Source organism: Xyrauchen texanus, chromosome 16, assembly GCF_025860055.1.
Source record: "Xyrauchen texanus isolate HMW12.3.18 chromosome 16, RBS_HiC_50CHRs, whole genome shotgun sequence".
Lineage (NCBI taxonomy): Eukaryota > Metazoa > Chordata > Actinopteri > Cypriniformes > Catostomidae > Xyrauchen > Xyrauchen texanus.
Window position 1 is genome coordinate 40,767,227 of NC_068291.1, and position 24,791 is coordinate 40,792,017.

At 37.6% G+C, this 24,791-nt stretch overlaps 1 protein-coding gene across 1 annotated transcript; it reads right to left on the reverse strand.

The window, feature by feature from the left end:
- Nucleotides 1–87: 87 nt before the first annotated feature.
- Nucleotides 88–24,623, reverse strand: tonsl (tonsoku-like, DNA repair protein). The gene is made up of 28 exons (XM_052145867.1): nucleotides 24,402–24,623; nucleotides 23,176–23,271; nucleotides 22,868–23,010; nucleotides 22,602–22,785; nucleotides 22,320–22,449; nucleotides 19,752–19,923; nucleotides 19,518–19,632; nucleotides 19,224–19,369; nucleotides 17,431–17,583; nucleotides 17,102–17,227; nucleotides 16,515–16,710; nucleotides 16,134–16,189; nucleotides 15,955–16,044; nucleotides 15,491–15,563; nucleotides 15,235–15,398; nucleotides 15,013–15,136; nucleotides 14,479–14,714; nucleotides 13,065–13,530; nucleotides 12,323–12,510; nucleotides 11,836–11,930; nucleotides 11,090–11,246; nucleotides 9,409–9,487; nucleotides 9,005–9,312; nucleotides 5,605–5,776; nucleotides 5,290–5,465; nucleotides 4,350–4,423; nucleotides 4,062–4,195; nucleotides 88–1,000 (listed from the first exon to the last, which is right to left on the reverse strand). The coding sequence occupies exons 1-28, from the start codon at nucleotides 24,424–24,426 to the stop codon at nucleotides 798–800; spliced, it is 4,281 nt and encodes a 1,426-aa protein (XP_052001827.1). The 5' UTR covers nucleotides 24,427–24,623; the 3' UTR covers nucleotides 88–797.
- Between the last annotated feature and the right edge of the window lie 168 nt (nucleotides 24,624–24,791).

The following is a 24,791-nucleotide window of genomic DNA, read 5'->3' on the forward strand; positions in this document are numbered from 1 at the left end:
CATTTTCAATAATTGTGTTCTTGTTCGCAGAAAAAAGTTAATAGAGTCCTGTAAGGCTCTGAGTGCACTAGAGCCAGTGGTGTTGCTTGTTGTGGTTTAGTAAATCACACTTCCTGCAGATCGGTTTTAGTAGGAGGCTCGTAAAATGATGATGGAAATGATATGGTTGTTTTTTGCATGTTTATCACACGCATTTGCCTTTATTGTACTGAAATGTTTTCTGCTGTCAACAGAAATTAACATGTTTAAAACAGACTTGTGCTTTTGTGGCATTGTAATGCTACACAGCTATATTTAAAGATCACTTTTAATAAAAAGAGGATGCTTGAATTAATATTTTGTGGCTCGTTTTCTTTCGTTGCATTAAACCATCGGTTGTCGAAAAGGGTAACACCATGCAAACTGATATCTCACACCCATTTCATACAAAACATAATTTTGGAAAATTCTGAATTATTCCACAGCAAATAGAATTTGCAGGAAGAATTATGCAATAAAATGGGTCGGAAGTGACAGCAACTTCTTATAAACACAAACAAATTTGTCCATACAAATAATTACAATGATCATAAAAAAAGACCACAATTGCAGACAACATTTATAGACAAATATTACAGCACACACGCTACAATTTCAGATAACATTTATCAATAAATGTGTTCACCAAACATGTCTAAAAATAGATATTTGTTGTGAGGAGTAATCCTAACGTAAATAATAGTCCCGAGTGTGATAAAGAAATGCACAGCATTGCCTGCAGCAAACCGACTATTTGCTGGCAACTTGTGATGTAAAGTTTAGCGAGAGGCTGCAGTAATGCTCAGCAAGCATTTGGAGTTGCAAGAGAAGATGTGCACAGGTTCTGTTCTCTGTCTCCAGCTCTGTTGCAGTGCCTGTTGGTCCAGTTTATTCAGACTTTGAGAACACAGTCGCAGATCCTGAATATAATCAGACAAGCTGTCCATACACAGATCACCCCACGGGCCGGATACCTGACAACCTGTCATGGAGAACAAGAAAGGAACTTTTAGTCATGCTTCAGCACATTACTGGAGATATAAAATAAATTGGGCTGTCGATTACATTTTTAAATGATATCATATATCGAATTAATTGCAGTTAATCACATAAAGAGATATTTGTAGAGAGGCCCTCAAATAAAAATTATTCAATATATAATAAAATAACTATAAAATGTAATATATGCAATAAATATAATAATATTTACAATACTTTTCATTATTGTGGTAGACAAGTACAGCATTGATTAGGCAATACACAAAGTGGCTTTAGAAGGTAATCCACTGTTTATTTCCATAGCACTGAACAGAACGACGTATGCTTTTGAAGCAACTCACTTTGGTTGTGTCACGTCATAATCATAGCCTTTTTAAGTCACTGTGTCAAGTTAAATGTTGTTTGGACTTCGATATACAGATCTCAAGATCCCTGCATTCGGAGTTGCGCTGCATACAGCGGTGTTTGAATGCAAGAAAGGTCCTCATTTTGTGCAGTCTAGTGGCAGTTAGAGTGGTTTATTCTTGCTGGATTTGTGCTTACTGCCCACTGCTGAAATCACGAAGTTGATACTTCAAACTTGAATTGCTCCAATAGAAGGAATGTTCCTTATTACGGTCTGGGAACATGATTAACTCTTTCCCCGCCAAACACGGAATTTTCCGGGTTTTATGAAAAAACGCTTTCCGCCAAACACGGAATTTTCCGGGTATCCGTGTTTTAGGTGGTATACGGTAAGGAAGACCTGCACGCATGTTTTGAAAGAGTACGCAACTCTTTGATCAAAGAAACAGACTGCGATCGTCTCAAACGTGAAGTGGAACACCATACTAATACTAAAGCACTTGTTTGATAAAAATGCCTTTTTCTCAGCTTTTTGTCCGAAATGTTGTTTTTGACAAAACCTACCTCTGTTCAAGTGGCAATAAAAAAAAAGAACAAATGAAGATAAAATAAAATCGTTTTTTTTGCCTAAAAGCAGAGGCTCCGATCTTTATTGTGATATATAGCATCTTCATATATTCATGGAAGAAAATATTCTCTGGGCCATTAAAGTTTAGCGAAAATCGTCAAAAACCCTGGCGGTGGCTGGCAACTTTTTTTTAAAACGCTGGCGGGGAAAGAGTTAAATGCACAATGTTTTATTTTTATTTTTATGTGCTATATTTTATGTCATTAATTTTTACAGAATTAACATGTTAAATCGACAGCCCTATAAATAAACATGATTCTTCATACAGCAAACATTTGCTTCTTTTCTAATTTGTAGATTTATTCTTGCAATGCCACAACAGATTACAGGGATACAAACTGAAAAAGGTACAAATTCCAGCTATTTTAGTGATTCAAGTTTACAATTGTGCAGAATTAGCTGCAAAATAAAGAGTATTTTGGTGAGGCTTGCTTCCGTTTCACAAATTTGATCAATTTTATTAACTGAATAGTTCAGTTACCCCTTCTGGAAATGTCATTAGTTGGCAACAAATGAGCATCTTATGTGCTACGAGTGAGTCAGTGAATCATTTTGAGTCGTTCATGACCAAAATCTACCAAGAGACTTTATAGTGTTTAAGCATTAAAAGAACAAAGCAGATCTATAGTCTTCCTTCAGTCTGAGCATTGTTTCAATAATAGTGAGTTTCAATAACCTCCTTTAATAAAACCTGAATGGCTCGGCTACATATCTACTGACTTCAGTATAAGAAATATAAAACACAAGCAGATCTATGGTATCATTTAAACTGCTGAGCATGGCTTTTATCAGAAAAGACCACAATAATAGACAAATAATAATAATTTCGAGTTCAATAATGTTCTTTTGTCATTGTAAAGCACAATTCTACATTCAACGCCAGCGTCAATCGCCGCATCGCCCTCTACAAGAGTTGCAGAAATCATCACAGAGGGGTGATTTTACGAGTTTGCCACGTAATAAAGCGGGAGGTGTGCACAATAAACATTGAAAACATGTATTTGGAAGAGAGAAAAAGCTTGCAGTTGCTTTGATAGCTGAAAGAAATAAAAGGACTCGTTTATGTTTTGGTCTAAGCATTTTCTTGGTGAATTTAAATTAGTTCAATAACTGGCGTCTCTGATATTTGCAAACGATAAGGTAATATTTAATTGAAAGAAATTATGAGACATTCAATGTCTCTTTACAAATTTGGACAGTTTTTAAATATTTCTTGTTGCTGGACAAAAACCTTATGTCATGACTATTTGATGGTGATGCTTGATAGTTTATGGTGCTGCTTGAGTGAACAGTTTGATACATTCATGAAATTTGTTAGGTGTACGTTATGTGTTAACCCTGAAGTGTAGTTTTATAATTTTGAGTGGTGTTTGTTAATTTTTTTTTTGTATTGAATTTCAAAAATGGCTGTATTGGAAGAGCTGCACAATGTTAGCCAATTACAACAAATTGAAGTCTTAAAGGGCCAGACAGCTTAAAACCGAGCGTTTCCTACAGAGTGCCAAAGACAGAGTGAAAAACTATTATATATATGACTAAATTCTAATGGTTTAGTGACGAGAAAAAAACGAATAACTTTATAAGTGGACCTCAGGGAAGATAATACAATTATATATATACATATATATGTGTGTGTGTGTGTGTGTGTGTGTGTGTGTGTGTCAGAACTCCTTTAAGGTCAAGTTTCTTGCTTAAAGTTGAAAGCAGGTAATTTATGCAGCACAAGCATCTCCAAATGGAATTGCTCAAATAATAGTTGTTTTCAAACAGGTATTGGTCGTGACAGTGTTGCTATGTCAGAGTGATCAGGATGTTCCTACAAAGAGATGAATGTGGCTTCAGAGAGCCACAGTGTTTACACTTTTCTGAGAAATCAACCCACGAATGGCTTACACACATTTACCCTTCCAATGTCAGTTCGTGAATATTATCTTTTGGGTTTTGAACTTACAACCTTTCTACTATCAGCCTAGATTACTAACCATTAAACCACCCACCCCCACTGGCTCGATGCACAAAAAAAAAAAATCCACAATAAAGACATTTTATGCTTTGAGCTGATAAGTTTTACCTTGAAGATTGAGATGTGTCAAAGGTCGCTGGGCCTCCACGAGGGCGTTAAGGAGACTTTGAAGCCCAGCTGAGGTCACAGCAGGGTTGGCCGACAAGTCCAAAGACTCCAGGGAATGACAGAATGGAAGACAACTAAAAACAACCAATGATCATTATAGAACCACAAATGTACAATATAATTACTCAAAATACTTGTCCTGGTAATATCAATAGCTCCAAACTGACACAGTCTTAAGAGCTTTAGAAAGTGAAGTTAAAATATGTAAAATGCATAAAAATTATTCACCTGGCGAGAGAAAGCATGCTGTGGTCCGTCAGACCGTTTCCAGCAAGACTTAAATGCACGAGCGGACAGTCACCCTGCAACCCAAACACATATTTACATAACATTGAAATAGTGATATTTATTTTCAAAGTAGAATACCACATTGAAAATGCCACTGTAAAAGAGATCAATTGGGGGGTGTTCCTTGAAATCCTGAAACATTTGCCATTTGACAGTGACAATGTCAAAGTAAAAGATATTCCTCCTCAATTCAGTCACATGTAAACTAATGGAATATTACAATGCTATTTCAGCTATATTTTTTTATTTTGTTTAATTGAGGTGAAGAACTACACTACCCACGATCCTGAAAGGAAACAATCAACCAATCAAAGAATCAAGGCGAACAAAATGCGCCAAAAGAGCTTTGCAGTGACCGCCCACTCTCAAGATGCACGGTGAATGAAGCAATTCGAATTACATTTCGAATGAAGTGTCTCCCTACACTCTCAAACTACTAACATATTTGCATATATCTGAATATTTTGTAATAAACTTTAAATATATCACACACATATATATATATATATATATATATATATATATATATATATATACACTAATAATCTTCAACTTTAAATCAAAAGTTATATTTTTACTTTGTTTTAAATTATACTTTCATTCACCATAATTCATGGGATAGTGGTTTGTTTATTTCTTCATTAAAGACGTTAAGTACACAGTCTTGTACCTTTGTCTTTTTTCCAATTTTCAAATGCTTTTTTGCGTCAAATGTTGCGATCTATGCCTAGTTTACACAATATGATTTTAAGCCTGATTTTTTATAAAATCCCTATGGAAAAAATACTTCCAGAACCAAGATGCCTGAAAAGTGTGTGGGCACTATTGTGCTCTATACAGCAACTAAGAAGTCCTACATGAATTTTATCTGCACGTGTACCTGTGTAAGGAGTTTAGTGAGGATTTCCAGGGAAGGCTGGTCAGATGGACCTCTACATAGCGCAGACAGCTGAAGGTTTTTAATACAGTTCATTGGTAATGTCTTCAACACAAGCTCAAAACCAGTAGAGCCCAATGCATTGTAGGAGAGACACACTGACGTCAGGTTCCCAGTGCCTTAAAGCAATTAATCAAAGAACACAGAAATTGAAGAACAAACAAACAAAAAAACATGACCTAGCATTGTAGGAGTCTATTAAGTAATTTCACTGGTTTCATTTGGTTGTAATAATATAATATTTAAAGGTGTACTTACAGGCCATGGAGTTAGCCAATAGGAGACGGTGTTGCTGAAGAAAGCGTGCTGATAGGCCACAGGCTTGCAGGGATAGAGTGGAGAGCAGGGGACAGGCGGACAGAAGACTTGCCAGCGCTTGTGCCCATCCATCACCCAGAGGATTCATACTGAAATTTAATTCCTCGAGACACTACAAAATGTGAATATGCAGGGGACAGAGGGCGAAGATTAATCAGAAATCTCAGGCTACATTTGGACAACTATGGCTAATATGTTGAACATGGAATTAAAGGGATAGTTCACCCAAAAATGTCAATTCTGGCATCATTTACTCACTCTGTTCTAAACCAAGAAGACTTTGTGTATATCTCATACTAAATTGTTTCAAAATTTCAAACTAAATCTAACATAAAACAAAAGAAATATGAGCAAACACAAAATACAGTTTTAAAACGCTAATGTTATTGAAGCAAACACCAATATCACTCATATGAAAAACTATCTGCCTCCTTAAACATAATAGCTGGTTGTGCCACCTTTAGCAGCAACAACTGCAACCAATCACTTCAGATAACTGGAGATCTGTCTTTCACAACGCTGTGGTGGAACATTTTGCAGATCAGCCACAATGGAGAGTTTGAACATGAACTCCTGTTTGAGGTCCTGCCACAGCATCTCAATCGGGTTCAAGTCAAGTCTTTGACTAGGCCACTCCAAACTTTAATTTAGCTCCTTTTGAGTCATTCAGAGGTGGACTTACTCCTATGCTTTGGATCATTGTCTTGCTGCATAATCCAGTTGTGCTTGAGGTTCAACTCATGGACTGATGACTGGATGTTATCTTTAAGGATTTTTTGGAACAGAGCAGAATTCATGTCAATTATTGCAAGTCGCCCTGAAGCAGCAAAGTATCCCCACACATCACACTACCACCACCATGCTTGATCGTAGGTATGATGTTCTTTTAGTGGAACTCTGTATTAGATTTACACCAGATGTAACGGGACCCTGGTCTTCCAAACAGTTCCACTTTCGGCTCATCAGTCAACAGAACATTCTCCCAAAAGTTTGAGGATCATCAAGGTGTGTTTTGGCAAAATTCAGACGAGCCCTTAATGTTCTTCTGGGTTAGCACTGGTGTTCCCCTCGCCACTCTTCCATGGATGGCATTTTTGGCCAGTGTCTTTCTGATAGTGATAGAGTCATGAACAGCGACCTTTATTGATGCGAGAGAGACGTACAGATCCATTGATGTTTTCCTTGGCTTTTTTGTGACTTCCTGGATGAGCTGTCGCGATGCGCTTGGAGGAATGTTGGAAGGTCGGCCACTTCTGGGAAGGTTCAATACTGTGCCAAGTTTTCTCCATTTGGAAATAATGACTCTCACTGTCGTTCTTTGGAGTCCCAGCGCCTTTGAAACAGCTTTGTAACCCTTCCCAGACTGATGTATTTCAATCACCTTTTTCCTCATCATTTCTGGAATTTCTGGATAACTTTTTTGCTTCAATAAATAACATTATCATTTTAAAACTGTATTTTGCGTTTACTGAGATTGCCTTTGTTTTATGTTAGATTTTGTTTTAATTTTTTAAACAATTTATTATGAGATACAGTATACACAAAAACAGAAGAAATCAGGATGGGGCAAATAATTTTCACAGCACTGTACCTTATGCATTGTAAACATCAAGGTATATATACAAACATCATGATCATTTCTGGATGAAAACTACAAAACTAATCAGTGTTGTCCATCATTTAAACATTTCAAATCGCATTACATCGGCATGATAAATAAAATCACACTATCCATATCAATATTTGAGAAAAAGACAATATTTAAAGATATATATATATATATATATATATATATATATATATATATATATATATATATATATATATATATATATATATATATATATATATATAATAATGAATAATAATAATATAAGAATAATAGAAATATAATCAGGGCTGTCAATTTAAACTTTTATATATGAAAACATAAAAAATAATATATGTATTCATGTATAAAATTGGGATCAGAGCTATTTTAAAATTTCACAGACCAAGCACAAGTTGTTCTTGATCACTGAAAGACTAACTAGGCAAGATGACACTTACTCATCCGCCAACACGTCATGTGAAAACATCAAATAGGGTTGTGTGACAATCACTCCACTCTCACACATCATTTAATGTATACACTCAACAATGGTTGGGGTGTCAGATTACAGCTCATCAGTGAAACATTTCCAATTAGTGTGAGTCTGATGTGAGTTTGAAGACTTGTTCCAATGCTAACAGAATAACAGCTGTCCAAAAAGCAGTTTCATTAAACACACACAGCAAAAGCTGGTCATCTTTTCAACAAACATCCTGGAAACTCTGTTAAAAAGAATGCGCAACACTGCCTTACAAAGACAAAATGCAGTAACTGCAAACACTGTAAAAGTCCTGATCAAAAAGTATATTGTTTTTCAATGGCAGGTTTCAAAGTTCTTTTCAATTGCAAATTAACACATTTTAATTCCTGATTTCTCTTGAAGCATGTTCAATTCTAGTCTGAAGCTTTAACATGAATGCAGTAGCTTTTTTAAAATACAGACAAAAGAATAAAGACTCATAAGGGCATTCTGAGATGATATTCTTCTTCTCACCACAATTGTAAAGAGTGGTTATCTGAGTTATCGTAGACTTTGTCAGTTCGAAACAGTCTGGCCATTTTCTGTTGACCTCTCTTATCAACAAGACATTTCCGTCCACAGAACTGACGCTCAATGGATGTCTTTTGTTTTTGGCACCATTCTGAGTAAATTCTAGAGACTGTTGTGTGTGAAAATCCCAGAAGATCAACAGTTACAGAAATACTCAAACCAGCCCATCTGGCACCAACAATCATCCATGTTATTATCTTATCAGCCAATCATGCAGCAGCAGTGCAGTGCATAAAGTCATGGGCCATGAGCTTCAGTTAATCTTCACATCAACCATGAGAATGGGGAAAAAAATTTGACCTCAGCGATTTGGATCGTGGCATGATTGTTTATGCCAGATGGGCTGGTTTGAGTATTTCTGTAACTGTTGATCTTCTGGGATTTTCACCAAAATGGTGCCAAAAACAAAAAACATCCAGTGAACGGCAGTTCTGTGGACGGAAATGCCTTGTTGATCAGAGAGGTCAACAGAGAATGGCCAGACAGGTTCAAACTGACAAAGTCTACGGTAACTCCGATACCCCTCATTACAATTGTGGTGGGAAGAATATCATCTCTGAATGCTATTTTGAGATGCGAGTTGGTGCTGTTTTGGCGGCACGAGGGGGACGTACACAATATTAGTCAGGTTTATTTGGAAGTTCTTCAAAAATAATTACTTTTGGAATAAAACAACAAAAATGAAAGAATATATTTACAGGAAAAGCAGGTTGACTCCGCCCCTCAATGGTGTCTGTTGCTTTTTTGATTCCCTCTCCAGTGATCTGATTGGCTGATATGTCTAAAACCCGTAGTCTGGGCATTGTGGCAGCAGCAGACATCAGTTCTGGAAGGAGGTCATTGTTCAGACGGTTGGCAGAGATGTGGAGTTCAGTGAGGTTGGCCTGTAGTTTTAAAGCTCGGAGGAGAGGAGCCAGAGATGCTGGAGACAAACTGAGTCCACAAACATTCACACAAGAGCTGCTGTCCTGCACCTCACACAAGCGAGTTACACGCTTGTTCTCCTCTGGAACACAAAATATAAAACAAACATGTTTTAACAAGTATTCCATGTCTCTGTGTGAATGAAAACTCATTCCAGCGAAGTTTTCAGGCCGCTTACCCACTCCAAGACTCTGACTGGCTTTTCTGTAGCGCTCAGGGAGAGGAGGAAGATCCCATGAACACACCTCAGCAAGAACCTGCAGGAAAACAATCATCAAATTAAAGGGAAAGTTCACTCGAAATGTAAAAGGCAGTGCATTACACATTTCAATACGTTCCTCACTCAAAGCTTTCTTATGGCTTCAGAAGTCTTGGAATATAGTCCATGAGTCATTTGGACAACTTGTATGGTCCTTCTTGAGCATCAACCTCACTGGTCATCATTAGGAATATCATAAAATATCTATACATGATTTTTAAATGCATTATATACAGTATTAACAGTGAATTAATGTTACATTTATATAGTGCTTTTTCTGACACTACACTCAAAGCGCTTTACACAGTGAACAGGGTACTCTCCTAAAAACACCACCAGTGTGCAGCATCCACCTGGATGATGTGACAGCAGCTATAGTGCGCCATAATGCTCACCACAGACCAGCTGTTGGTGGAGAGGAGAGAGCGGAGTTATAGAGCCAATTAGTGGATGGGGATTATTAGGAAGCATTATTGATAAGGGCCAATGGGTGGAATTTGGCCAGGACACCAGGGTTACATCCCTACTCTTTTCGAGAAGTGTCCTGGGATTTTTAATGACCACAGAGAGTCAGGACCTACACAGTTGCAGGGTGAACACCCCCTGCTGGACACCCTAAGATCTATTCCAGCAGCAGCATTAGTTTTCCCAGGAGGTCTCCCATCCAGGTAGTGAAGAACACACATAAGGTTTTGACATCTTATTTACACTTGTGCTTGTCTTCTAACGATTTGAGACTTCAGAAGACATGGCGATGTTTCCGGTAAGGGAACATAGTGTGCAATGATGCTCCCTGGTTTTTAAGGTGCATTGTGGGATTTTAAGGGAGACAATGTTTCAGTGCACTGAACGATTTTGCGATTGCGACAGTCCATAAAGTGTCCGACTCCCTGATCAGTGCCCTGACTACTGAACTAGGGAGATGATTGAGATGCACCCAGTCAGATACATAAACACAATATATCATCCAGCGATGGCTAGAGTAAACAACCTTTGTCATTTGATAATGATTTGGGTCGAATTGAATGGAAAACTATGCAAGATGCAGAATTTAAGCAGTCACCGGAGTTATAGCTGGGCGCCGCCGAAAGACACGAGTAGCGGCACTGAGCATATCTTCATAGAAAACAATCACTTCGACTTGAAGAACTCTCCATGTTGTGAAAAATGCAGATATATATTGCTTAATTTCTTTAGTGTTAAATAGAAAAAGTAATTGTTTGCTTTTATTTTTTTGCAATATAAATGGCAAAATGGCATTTTTCATTTTTGGTCAGTTGCACTACAGTAAGTTTTAAGACATTACATGTGTTGCATATCCAAATAAATTTAAAAGAATGTTCTGGATTCAATACAAGTTAAGCTCAATTGACAGCATTTGTGGCATAATGTTGATTTAACTCAAAAAATAAATTAGACTTGTCCCTCCTTTTCTTAAAAAATTCAAAAGCTGTCATTTGAGCTCAATTTGAATTGAACCTGGAATATACCTTAAAGCAAGAGCCAAAAATATTGCCGTTAATGAATGCAACACCACAGTCACACATTCTTTGTATACTTTAAGGCCTCAATTAACCGAATAACGAACAACTTTTCTGACCTCTTCATTGGTGTGCAGCACAGCCAGCAGTGGATCAGTGGGTAAGAGGAGGGCGCCCTCTTTCTGCAAGGAGAGGCATGGCAGTAATCCACACTTCTGATAGTAACGCTGAGCAGCCTGTTCACACAACCACGCCACCGTACAGGAGTCTGCTTCACTACAAATAAACATAATAACTAGAATTACACACACACCCTACTGAGCAGGAAAATTTGACATGCTAATTTCTGCAATTAATAATTGACTTTAATGCATTAAAAAAATTATAGTTTTGAGATTACAAATTATTATACTGCATTCCATTAGTTTTGTATCTGTATTATAGTGTCTTATAACGCATTTGCAATGTAAACTTAAGTTTATATTGCAAACTAAATTTTATAGGAACTGAGTCAGGCCATTTAACATATATATATGTATAAAAATAAAAATTCCACTGCAAAATGCCAGAAGATTTTGCCCAACTTTTAATTACAGCATGTCCACTGATTTTATGGCATGTAAACATATACATTTATCAAATGTGTAAAAATGTGTCTAATTTAACTATCCACAAAAAACGGAACAATTTAACATGCACATATAACGTATAAAGTAAATGTATCTATGATTATATTTTAATATTTGTTTTAATGTACCATGTACCTTGATTAATCACAGAAAAATGTTTGTTTAATTCATTTTTTAATTGATTAACAGCCCTAATAAATATACAAAACCACCATACAAATCTAATAAAATCATACCTGTGTGGAACAGGAATCAAGAAGACATTATCTTGAACTCTGACCCTCATTCTGATTGGTACAGGCACATGGGATGTTCTGTTCTGAAATACTGCCTGTTGTTTTGCAAAATAAATAAATAAAGTGTCACTCTTTAATGGTAAATAATAATACATTTAATAATATATGCCTCATACCAGTCCATTATTGTAAATCAAACACAATTGGGAAGTTTTGAATTGTATGATATCTATTTTTTGAAAGTAGCATGTAGTATGTATACCGTCTACAGAATACAAAGTTTCTGTCTGCCTGCAATAAACAGATGGCCTACTACATCTGCCAAAAAATGTGCAGAATTACTAAAACTAAAATATAGAATACTGTATCTAACAATGCAATGCATATGACTTGTAAGGTGATTTTCAGTATATACTACGTGGTATGGAGCAGAACATGGAGTAGAACATTCTAAGCATAGCCAATGAAATAGTGAGGTCTGTATTACCACTGGCTGATGTGTAGGAGGTACAGGATCATGTATCGGGTCAGGTTCTTGGGTCATGACGGGACTCTGTGACCTGCTGACCTCTCTTCTACCCAGCATCACCATGCCAGGCAGTTGATTCATCTTCACCTGTCGAGACTTATTGGATCCTTTATTAAGAGACAGCCCCCTGGTGGATGAACTCTGAACTGCAATGAGAATTTTAAAAAGCCCTTTAAATGTTAATTTCAGAAAACTTTCATAGTTAGTGTTGGAGTGGATTAGTGAGTTACTAATTTTAAAACACCTCAGGTTATTATATATATCACACTACATAGTCCCATTTTAAGTTAATTTTGAATTAAAGTCAAATAAAAAGACAATCACAAACTATTTTACTTCTCAATTGTTACATTTACGAATGAAACAGGATATTACGACAGAGAAAAAAACAAAACAGGGAGCTGGAGGTGAGAGGTTAAAAAATAGGAGGGATTTGGGATTTCATCCGAAAAGGAACATTTTCTAAATATTTGTTGTTGGGCGTAATGTAAGATTTTAACTAACCATTATAAATTAAATACAATAACGTGATTACTGAAAAAACAAAAGAGAAGTCCTACATTACTTTGATATAGGATAAAGTAATCTGATTGCAGTAATACATTTACACCCAATCCGATTAATATTTATTACAAAGTTTAACTGCATCAAAATAAATAAATAAATAAAAGGAATAGCTAATGCATAGGCTGAAACACACCTCTTGGAGACGCTTCGTTAGATACAGAGAAATTATTTTGAGTTCTGGAACTTGTTTCGCATGGGATATTATGCTCAGACACTCTCCGTTTCTTCTTGGGCTGAACATCCATCAGGTCATCATCCAGCCAATCATCTGCCAGATACTCGTCCTCAGGGACCAACGCCGATCTGCTATTGGCCGACACAGCTGGAGTGCTGGTAAAGGCCGGCTCTGAAAGGCTCTGAGTAATGAGGCGCGATTTGGCACTGCCCAGGTTTTGCATGACCTTTTGGTACTCTATTCTACCCGATTTAGACTGGGGGCTTAACACAGCTTCTCTGATGCCATATATGGAGGGCACTTCCTGGTTGGGTGGGACTTCCTGTGGGGACTGGGCGACTGGGGAACGTTGTCTAGGATGAACGGTTTGCAAAGTGCTGATTGAGCAATCAGAGTCTGAATAATCGGAGGAGCTGCTATCATTCTAAAGTGACGAGAGAAAAACAGTAATTTTAAGGGATAGATTACATGAAAATAAAAATGCTGCAGTCATTTACTCACCAACATGTTGTTCCAAAACTGCAAAACCATTTTGGTTGAGTTATCAAATAAATATTTTAAGGATATGTTAGCACTTGTTCCCAAAGACCATGCTAAATTCCAACATCCTTGATCAAACAGTTATAACAAGAGTTCAAATTGGTTATTTGTTGTAGCGCCACCTAAGGGCAGAATTGGACTAAATTTGGCATGCGTCCTCAATATGTCATTGTGTTAAAGTTTCCCAAGTTTCATTTAATTCGGACAATGCCTTCAGAAGATATAGGTCGATAAGACAATTTGGGCCATGGCCTAAAACATTTTTTTTAACTTTTGATCCAGTGAATATCTAGACATTACATGCAACATTTCTTGGGAATCGGACCAAACAGTCTAGGAGGAAAATTAAAAATGGCAGAGATGGGATATACAGTAGGTTTTGTTTCACTTGACTCAGGGATAAAGAAAGACAAAAACTTAAAAATGCATATTATAGCACCACCTAGGGTTGGATGTGCGTGTCTGAGTAGTGATGGGACTTGGGACCATCCTGCCACATTTGGTGTCTCTAGGACTTTCGTTTTTAGCAAAGGCAAAAAACAAGAAGGTGAAGGTGGTGATGGTGACGGCAAAGGCAAATAAGGCGGTGCCAAAGAATAACAGTACAAATACAATAGGGTCTCAGTACTTTCATTGATTGGACCCCCAATAAAAGTGAATGGTGACTGAGGCGAATTCCTATTGTGTTCCATGGTAGAAAGAAAGTCACACCAGTTTTGAATATGAGGGTGAATAAATGACAGAATATTATATTTTGTGTGATTTATCCCACCATAAAAAAATTTGCATTTTCAATCTTTCAAAATGTAACAAACATCAGCTCCAACCTTACCCCGTACAGAACATCTGCTTCCATCCCTCTCAACCGGCGGGCTGGGCCGGAGTGGTCCCTGTGTCTTGGAGGAGAGTTTTTTGTAGCACGGTTGGTGGCAGTACAGCGGGGAATATTCCGCTGGGGCAAGGGAGGCACCTCAGCCTGCTGTAGAAGCGGTTCAGTACACTCAGCATCAAAGAGCTGACTGTCCTGCAGCTTCCTCTGCTGGCGTGGAGCCACTGACACAAAAGAGACTGCAGCAGATCGAGACAGAGAAAAGTGAAAATGACTGCAAACATTTTTTTAATATTTTATGTAGTTAAGCTTTTGTTGTGCCAAAACATCTACCACTAATTGCAGGAATTTTAGTTATGACCAGCTAAAAAATAAATTAGGAAAGGGACACAGATTTAGATAACGTCACAGCTCAAATAACAAACATTTATTTAAATGAAGAATTAATATAAGTGCTTACTAACAATACAATCTTTGATATATCTGCTTTTAAACTCGCAGGCCCCTTGGGGAAAAAAAAAAATGTCTAATTCTCACCATCCCCTGACAGTGCTCTCTTTAAAAGTTTCTCAGTCTCCAAACACTCCTGCTTTGTCTCCTGGTCCAATTCTCGGCTGTAGTTCTTAAACCATTGTTGCAAAGTGTCCAGAGGAGTGTGTCCCTATAAAATCCATACATCAATCATATTTACTCAAATAGATACATTCGTAAAATGTTCCACGTAAACAGGGAAATGTGTAGAATATGGGAGGGTCTGACCTTGCTATTGCGAACGGTGACCGACGCTCCCTTCTGTATCAGCAGTTGAGCGACGGTGAAGTGGCCGCAGTTTAGGGTGTCATGAAGGGGTGTAACGCCCTCACAGTTTCGACCGCCGGGGTCACTTACATTCGCTCCATGTTCTAACAGTACGGCTACAATCTCTGTATGAAACAGACAAGTCATGTGTGACAGGTAAATCTTGAATACAACGATTCATGATGAAACAGCACTTTAAATTGGCTGACTGCTGTACCTCGATGACCATAGTTACAGGCTTCATGCAAAGGCGTCCACCCGCAGTAATCCCTGAGGTTAACAGGGTGACCCTATCAGAGAGAAAAACACATTGACAGCTATAAACATGTTTAAAAGAAAACCATGCAGTAGTTTACACCATAATACTGGTTACTACAGCAAACACTCTTTAAAAAAAAAAAAAAGGTAAATGGTCTGCACTTATATAGCGCTTTTTTTTAACCTTAGAGGTTACAAAGCACTTTACACTGTATCCCAATCAATCAAACACACACACACACACACGGGAACAAGGAGGAATTTTATATTTTTTTAATTATCCACCGCTATTTTTGCCGATAACCGACAACCAAAAAGCAACTCGATATATTGGTGTACCTCTGGTAAGAAATTATGGTTGCCATGATCCCTATTAGTAAGGGGACAGTAACTGAGTTTCCTGCAGAGTTGATTCAAACCCACCTGTTCCAGCAGGTACTGGACTTGCTTCAGGTTTCCCTCTATACAGGCTCTGTGCAGAACTGTCTCCCCTTTCTCATTGCGTCGGTTCCACTGCACAGACAATAAAGAACAAAAAACATGTAAAGAACTGAAAGATCAGACAACTGTCTTTGCTGAGAACATAAAGAATGCAATCTTACCCTCTGAGTCTTCCTCTTGCCCGTAACGATCTTGTCATAGCCCTCCAGATCATCATCTGCACAGAAAGATTCATTAAATCAACCAAAATAAAACATCTACATCTTTATTACATTATAATACACTGCAGGTAAGCCAATATTTCCCATCATATAAATAAACCCTAAACAGTATTGTAATTATCATATGGAATGGTTCTCCAAGTTGACAAGAAAGTCCATCCTGTTTACTTTTGTAATATTCCATGTATTTTAAAGAATGCTTTGGTATATGCTATGGTATTACCATCTGATATCACAGTAGCATAGTACTGTGTCAGGACTTTTTTGTATCTGCCTCACTACAATAAAACAAGATAAGCATTTTGTAATATTGTGTATTACCAGACTCAGAGTACTGGATATCACTGTCCTCTAGAGGTTCGCTGTTCTCCACTTCCTCTTCTTCCTCCTCCTCTTCACTGTCCTCCAGACTCCGACCGTCTCTCTCGCACAGTTCCTGAAGTCGAGCTTCTGTGTCTTCACACTGCGAGGAGCCGCTGCGCCGCTGTGCCTGTAACCACACCCTGAAGACCCGTCTCTGAAAAAACAAACAAAACCAATTTGCACAATAACAACAGCAGTGAAAAGCGATGTGCAACAAGACATAGTAAGCTGCTTGGTTTCCATTTTAGCTTGGTTTCCACTTTGTATACAAGGCTGGCAGTGGTTTGTCACATTCAGAATTTTGGTTTCAGTAAAGACAGAAAGAAACTTGATGCTTCACAAGTAGCAATGCCACAATTCCTTTAAGGTTTCACTCCTTTAATGTTGGTGGCAAATATCTACTTGTCTTTTTAGTGACCTGGATGGCTGATAAACTAGACCATATGTACAAATATACTTGTTTTATACAAATTCTTCTAAATCATGAAAACAGTGACACAAACACACATCGGGACGGTTTGCGAGTGTTAAGAGGCAGAACTGACCTGTTGTTTGTTTAGACGTGATTTCTCAGCGCAGCTCAGAGCAGCAGTGTAACTGGCATCGATCTTCTCCATTGACTCTCCCATCTCTTCCTGACAAACTGCAATGTTCAGCCATGTCTCACACTCCTGAAACACACACACACACACACACACACACACACACACACACACACACACACACACACACACACACACACACACACACAAAGGCAAGATAAATATTGAGTCGTGAGAAAGCTCTGAAGATGTACAACAAAGCTTATTACACAAACTGTAAGATTATTGATTTGCAGTTTGTGAGGTGTTACTATGCTATGTGTGAGTGTTACCTCTTTGGGGTTGCCCTCTCTCAGCTGTAGTTCTTGTCTGTAATGTTCAACAGCTTTGGGATGTTGTCGCAGGTCTGTGTATGTGGCCGCCAGTGACACGTGGATGACAGCTAACTCACGAGCTGGCTTTCCTAAAGCCTCTGCACACGCCAGCTAAAAACACACAAACCAGAGTCTTAAAAGAATGTATTTCAAAACAACTATAATTCTATGAAGGACAAACATAACGAAAAATGATAGCTGCAAGCAGCAATTACGGATCCTAACACACCAATGGCAAACATCTGGATTGAATTTTGAAGTCCGTTGATGAGTGAGAAAAAAAAAAGACATTAGTTTAATGACTTATAGTGTAATACAAGTGCTTATAAATTCTGACCAATAGGTGGCGCTGTCACTAAATTGATATAGTATTATCAGGGCTTGGTCACAATGCCACATATGAAGTTCCACGTCAATACGTCACAGCTTTCATGAGATTCAGCCTCAAATCCGTACTGGCCATATCATTTGTTTACGCATTACACAAGTACAGTTTGATCCATCAAAGAGATTTTCACAACTTTTTGTCATTAGTTTTCCTAGCTAATACACAGCAATTTCGTGTAATACGGATGTATGACCTAGGAGTAGTTTGAAAATGTACATTATTAATTACATCTAATTTAAAATTCGGTATGACCGACCATAGCAAATTGGGCATCATTCATCTTTGTATCCCCCAATTGAATCTAAAGCGGCCAGTCTCATGTTTTTAGGCCAAACCACTCTGAAAAATAGCAATCTTTATATATTTCTTTACCACTACGTGGCACTGTGCCGAAACTGTGCAGGTATCCTCATGTAATGCTTGTGTTGAAATATACACATTTTCGTGTCAATAGGCTGAAGTGTTGCGAAGATACAGTCTCATGTCCACTTTGGCGCGCTCGCCTTCGAATTCGTTGATACGGTATACAAGAACGGTTTGGTCTATCGTAAATCTCACAACTTTTTGTCATGAGTGTCTCTAGATGATACATGCAAATTTCTGACCTATGGTATAGGAGGAGTCAGAAAAAGTAGTGTTTTCGGAAAATGTTGTGGGCGGAGCTTAAAATGACCCATGCGACCTATGATGCGAATCTGTATGATGCAAGGAATCAGAGATAAGAGTACCTTGTTTTTTTGGACTGGACTTAGTGCAAATGTTATAAGTGGAAACGTAAGTGAAATTTTTAACTGTTGGTAGCACTACAGAGTTTGAGTTAGAGACCCCAAATTTTGGGTGTGGGTTAGTCTTACTCACCGCTATCAATGTGCCAAATTTCAACGTTTTCCTACGTGCGGTTCTGTTGGCTACCAAAATATTAAGAAAACTAATGGAAACGTTACGTGCTTCAGCACCTTTGTAATTTTTTATAGAAATGACAGTCATGAAGAGCATTTCTAGCCAGTTAAATATTTTAGAGCGGAGCACAACTGGAAAACATAATATTGACTTTGAATTGTTTTGAAGATTTTATTCATTTCCATGACTTTTCCATACCTGGAAATCCATAAGATTGATTTTAACATGAATGTTAAGACAAAACTGAATCTATTGCTACAATATATACATTTTAAAAAGAATTGCAACATTTGTTTAAAGCAGTTAAACAATAACTATTTTTTTTTTAATTAAAAATGGGCACTCTTGACACTCTGAACTGGATCACAACAACAATTGTGATAAGAAGAAAAATGCATATACAATGTCACAGCTTGCTAAAGTCACACCAAATATGCTTAAAAAAATATATATATATTCTTACTTGTGTCTGATAAGCCTCCAGAGCTTTCCTATAGCAGCTCACTTTACAGAAGAGATCACCCATCTGCTCTGAGAGATCCATGGCCTCATGAGAAAACTTTTCAGTCACTTCAGACGCCGCCTGCTCCAACTGACAGCCACGGATCGCTACATCAAACACACATACATTTCAAAATGTTATTGAAAGAGCAGTTTGCAAGAGGTCTTATTTGTGTGATTCCCTATAAAAAAAACTATTATGCTCAAAGAGATCAAAATTCAATCTTTAGCTGTGCAGCACTTATTTCTGTCTCACAGAGTTTAAAATCTTTCTTGACGGCTTCACGATCTGCAGGCTGCTGGGAACCCAGAATGAACGCTTTCTTTAGAGAGCGCCGCGCTGCTGCAAAGTCACCCAGATGAAGCAATATCTGAACAAGAGGTATACATCAAAATGTTAAGTACACCTGTCACGATCATGCTCAACCTATACAGACAAATCACAACAAGTATTGTTTCGAAAGCGCTTTGGATGTCCTAGGATAATTACCTTGCCGATACTGTGGAAACATTCGCTCTCACTGAATTTGTCCTTCATTTTGCGAGCACATTCTTTAGATTGCTCAAAACAGCGCATGGACCGTGAGTGCTGTCCGTTTCGGAAGTGAATGCTGCCCAGGTTGAAGTTCGCACGATAAAGATCTTCCAGAAGGTTGTTCTTCCTAAAAGAAAAGCAGAATTGTTTTTGCAAATGCTCACATTTTACTTATGCCTAGTTTACACTACACGATTTTAAGCCTGATTTTCGCTCGCCGACTGTTTTGTGGAGATCGCAGGCAAAAGCCTGAAATTGTAGGCACATCGAAGCTCGCTCCCATGAGTGACGAACGCAATGTACGAACCATCAAAGACACGATTTAAAGAAAAGCGCCGACGCATCGCCGATGTCAGCGAGATATCTAGGATGTTAAATATCTGGACCCGTCTGCGATTCCAAATCGTGCAATGTGAAATATGTTTTGACTGAATATAACTGCAGCGTTGACCTCATTGACCAATGAGAGAGCAAGAAACGAGTCACGGGACGTTTCAGTGCGAGGAGTCCTGATGTACCTGCAATAGAACATCAACTAGCATGGCTGTGATATCAAGAAAGTCTCATTGGACCGAAGAAATGGAGGAAACATTAGTGGAACATTGGCAGGAGCACCAGCGCCGGATGGAGAAAGAAAAGAGTTGGAGAGAAATTGCCAATTCTCTTGGACAGTCAGGTGAGCAAATAGGTCGATTTTTCAGTAGGAGGTACTTTTTCATACTGTAACCAATAAAATATATGATTAAAATCATACACATCATATTCTGAGATGCATAACATATGATCATGCATTTGTTTTCGTATCTCATATCACTTCTCGCGTGTACTCTGTTGTGAAACATAATTTGGAGTCCAGGCAGAGTCGTCGGGGATTCGTCAATAGTGAAATGTTTGACAGACATTTGTGTAATATGAACGGTACCACAATCTGAAGTCTTTGAAAGTTGTGTAGGAGGCATTAAAGGAATAGTTAACCCAAAAAATTAGTCGGAAATTATTTATTTTGTGTTACGCAAAAGACCGAAAATCAAATGGGATTAGAACAACACGAGGGTGAGTAAATGAGATAAGAATTTTCCATTTTTGTTGAAAACCAAAATACATTTAATATTTGTAATTGCGGAGTGAATTTTTTATTTTAGTTTTTTAAATCAAAGCATAACACAAAAATGAGTTCTGCCCCTTGATAGTCGACTAAACGTTAGTCGAAGAGTCTTGGTCAACCAAGTTTTGATTGGTCTTTTGGTCGCAGAAAAAAAAAAAAACACTCCACTGGAAACCGACGCACAATGGCTGGTTGGACGCTAGGTGGTATTATGGGGTAATTTTAAGCAGGGTTAGGGTTAAGCCTACACAATAAAGCAGGACACCTTGATTTCAAACTTTGAACTTTTTATTTTATTTTAACTAAAAGTTCAAATGAAACTGGAAAACCTTTTTTACAGATGGCTTTACAACAGTTGTCAACATCTCTCTGGCAAATAAGCTTCATCTGTGCATTCTCTACCCATCGGGTATTTCGTTGTTTGGGAAAATACATCATTTGTGTGAATACATTCATTTTGTTCCCTCCTTCACGTATATATATATATCCAGTTACATCGGCAACACCCGGGCTGAGGGATCGTGAATATTCTTGCTTTAGTGATTTTGCATTGAAAATTAAATAAATGTATTTAAAAACAAAAAATCTAATAAAATAATGAAGTGATTAAGGAATAATATATAAATATATACACCTTTCCATTTACTGTCAGGCAAGTGTCCGTCTAAACATGCAGGTGGAAAATTACTTACACAAAAACAATTATAAATGTACAAATAATAATTATAATGACGATAACAATCACTGAACTATAAATCACGGCTGGAGGTGTTTTTGTATTATTTTATATTTTAATCACAGATGTATAGGCTGCAGAGTTGCGTTCACAATGAGCTGCTCTGTGGAAATAAAGAACTGAACTGAAAGCACCTCCTGAGCTGAGACATCTGAGGTAATGACCTGCAAATGTGCAGCACTCATAGTCAACATAGATGAAAAAACATTCAGAAGACAGAAATAAAGAAAGAGCGAGAACCTTTTACATGCGTGTGTTCCACGAGACTGCACGCCTCCGTATCAGCGCGTCATACATGCATATAGACGGATTTTCTGTCATCTGTTCTTAAAAATATTATAAAGTGTGTTTCATAAAACACATGTCTGTGTGGCTACGGGAATAGCCTAATAATAATTTAATACATGAGAAAACTAGCCAAATATCGTCTTGACATCATCAAAGGCATCAGCTATTGGCGATCTCTCTGATCATCGTTGATCCCCGAGATCATCTGTCGGCACAACTCTAATGTGCAATTCTTTCTATAAATTAACAAAATGTTCAGACAGTCTCCTTGCTAAGAAATTAAATTAATATAATAAACGTGAGACCAGTTGACTAATGGCTTAAAATTAATTAATAGAACTGATTAGTGCTAATTTGTACATATTTTGTTCATTAATAGGCATGAGTTTCTCACTCTGCTATGTAGATGCTGTGTCTGATGTGGTCACTGCAGCGCTGTGGTTCTTTCAGTCCATCATACACACAGCCCAGATTCAACAGCAGGCGTGCCTTCATCTCACAGAGCTCTCGCTGCGATACAGAACCTGCAGAGACACAGAAGTCAGAGTGAAAGGGGAGAAAGAGACTCTGCAGCGATCCCGATCAGGGACTAATGTATTTCCATGACTATTCCAGCACCTTTGCGATCATTTGTGACTACCATGTATGTTTAAATGCATAAGGTTCATTCATTAACCTTCTAGTCGTTCATCTACGATGGATAAACTCTTCTTGAAGGCATCTTCGGCATGCTTTAAGCTGTCTCGTGATTGATCAGAATCAAAGAGGAAGAGGTACGTGCGTCCGATGGTGGCCAGGGCTCTCTGCTCCTCTGCTGCATCATTGACGGATCGAGCCAGATTCAAATGAAGCCGCTGGTGCTGAGCGAGAAAGTGTTTGTGAGGCTGTGTGATTCGACTACATCTATTGACTCACTTTGCAGCTAATATATGTTTTGCACACCTTAAGAGCAGCTTCAATGTTCCCCAGTTCTGCATAACATTCTCCAATCTTCCTATTAGCCACAGCTGAACCAATCACATCGTTTAAAATCTCAGACAGGGCCAATTCCTGACGATGCTCTTCAATAGCAGCATGATAGTTACCTACAAGAAACATATGCAATACTTGTATTTAAACACATCTGAGAGATTGCCCGACACTTCAATTATCGTCAGGTTAAGTCAACAGACAACGGTCATGATACTCAAAATGGTGACAGTTCATGGATCCCCCTTAATATAACTATGAACTGTAGAGATTCGTTTTACCTGTTTTAGCGTACACCTCTCCCAGCTGATTGCACAGACTGGCCTCCTCTTTCAGATTATTGCTGCTTTGTGCTTTACTCTTGGCTTTCTGTATTTCTGCAAAGAAAAGATTAAATAAAGAGCTCCTGGTATCACAATAATAACTTTTAACATCATTTATTTAATAGAACTTTTAAAAACAACGTTCACAAATTTTATTTGCAAAGATAATTACACAGGCTTCAGAAAGACAGACAGACAGATATATAGATATACTGACAGAAAGACAGACTGATCATAGATACATAGATAGATATAATGACAGACAGACAGATCATAGATAGATAGAAAAATATAATGACAGACAGACAGATCATAGATAGATAGAAAAATATAATGACAGACAGACAGATCATAGATAGATAGATAGATAGATATACAGACAGACAGATCATAGACAGACAGACAGATCACAGACAGACAGATAGATAGATAGATAGATAGATAGATAGATAGATAGATAGAAATATATACAGACAGACAGATCATAGATAGATCTAAATATATACTGACAGACAGACAGATAGATAGATAGATAGATAGACAGACAGACGGATCATAGATAGATGGATATACTGACAGACAGACATATATACAAACAGAGAGACAGATAGACCAGATTGATCGATAGATAGACAGACCATATAAATAGATAGACCATATAGATAGATAGACAGGCATATATACAGACAGATGATAGATAGACCAGATAGCTAGATAGATATACTGACAGAAAGACAGACATACAGACAGTCAGACGGATCATAAATAGATATACTGACAGACAGACATATACACACACACAGACAGACAGATAGATAGACCAGATTGATCGATAGATAGACAGACAGACAGACAGACTATATAGATAGATACAGACAGACCAGACAGACAGACCATATAGATACAGACCAACATATAATAATAGAACGATACATAGATCGATACATATATATACTGACAGACAGACGGATCACATATATATTTTATATAATTTAAGTATAAATATCAGTTTAACTGAGATATATATATATATATATATATATATATATATATATATATATATATATATATATATATATATATATATATATATATATATATATATATATCAGTAAACGAGGGATATTTTGTGTTCACAAAAAAATAATCAATCAACGAACAGCCAAAAATAAGTGATTACTTACGTTTGATCTCCTTTGCAGAAGTCATCCTGTCTGTCTATCGCACAATATCGCAAATACTACAATCCTACACGCATCAAATGATTAAACACCACGAACAGTTGACGTATTTTAAATCAAGTCGTCATTGATCGTTCTAAATCGTGTTTTACAGTGATCACGTGTTATGATCGGGAATAAACTCGCCAACATTTATTGATGAGTTGATTCTCTAACAGCGGCGCGCCAAAGTTGACTGAATGGTTTGGAATTGTGACGTCACGAAGCTCCCACAATGCCTTGTCAGAAAATGCCCATATTGAGAAGCCATATTTGTGAGGGCACGCAATTATATTTCCTAAAGACGTCTTTGTTTATTTTGGCTAAAGTTATTAAAGATATTACAATTTTAGG

What these genes read in the sequence shown, in the direction of transcription:
- tonsl (XM_052145867.1), bottom strand. Translation starts at nt 24,426, where the DNA reads ATGACTTCTGCAAAGGAGATCAAAC. An exon ending in ACATTGAAGCTGCTCTTAAG is followed by an intron (nt 22,786 to 22,867) that starts GTGTGCAAAACA and finishes TTTCTCGCTCAG; the next exon opens with CACCAGCGGCTTCATTTGAA. An exon ending in CTGTAACTATGGTCATCGAG is followed by an intron (nt 15,399 to 15,490) that starts GTACAGCAGTCA and finishes TGTTTCATACAG; the next exon opens with AGATTGTAGCCGTACTGTTA.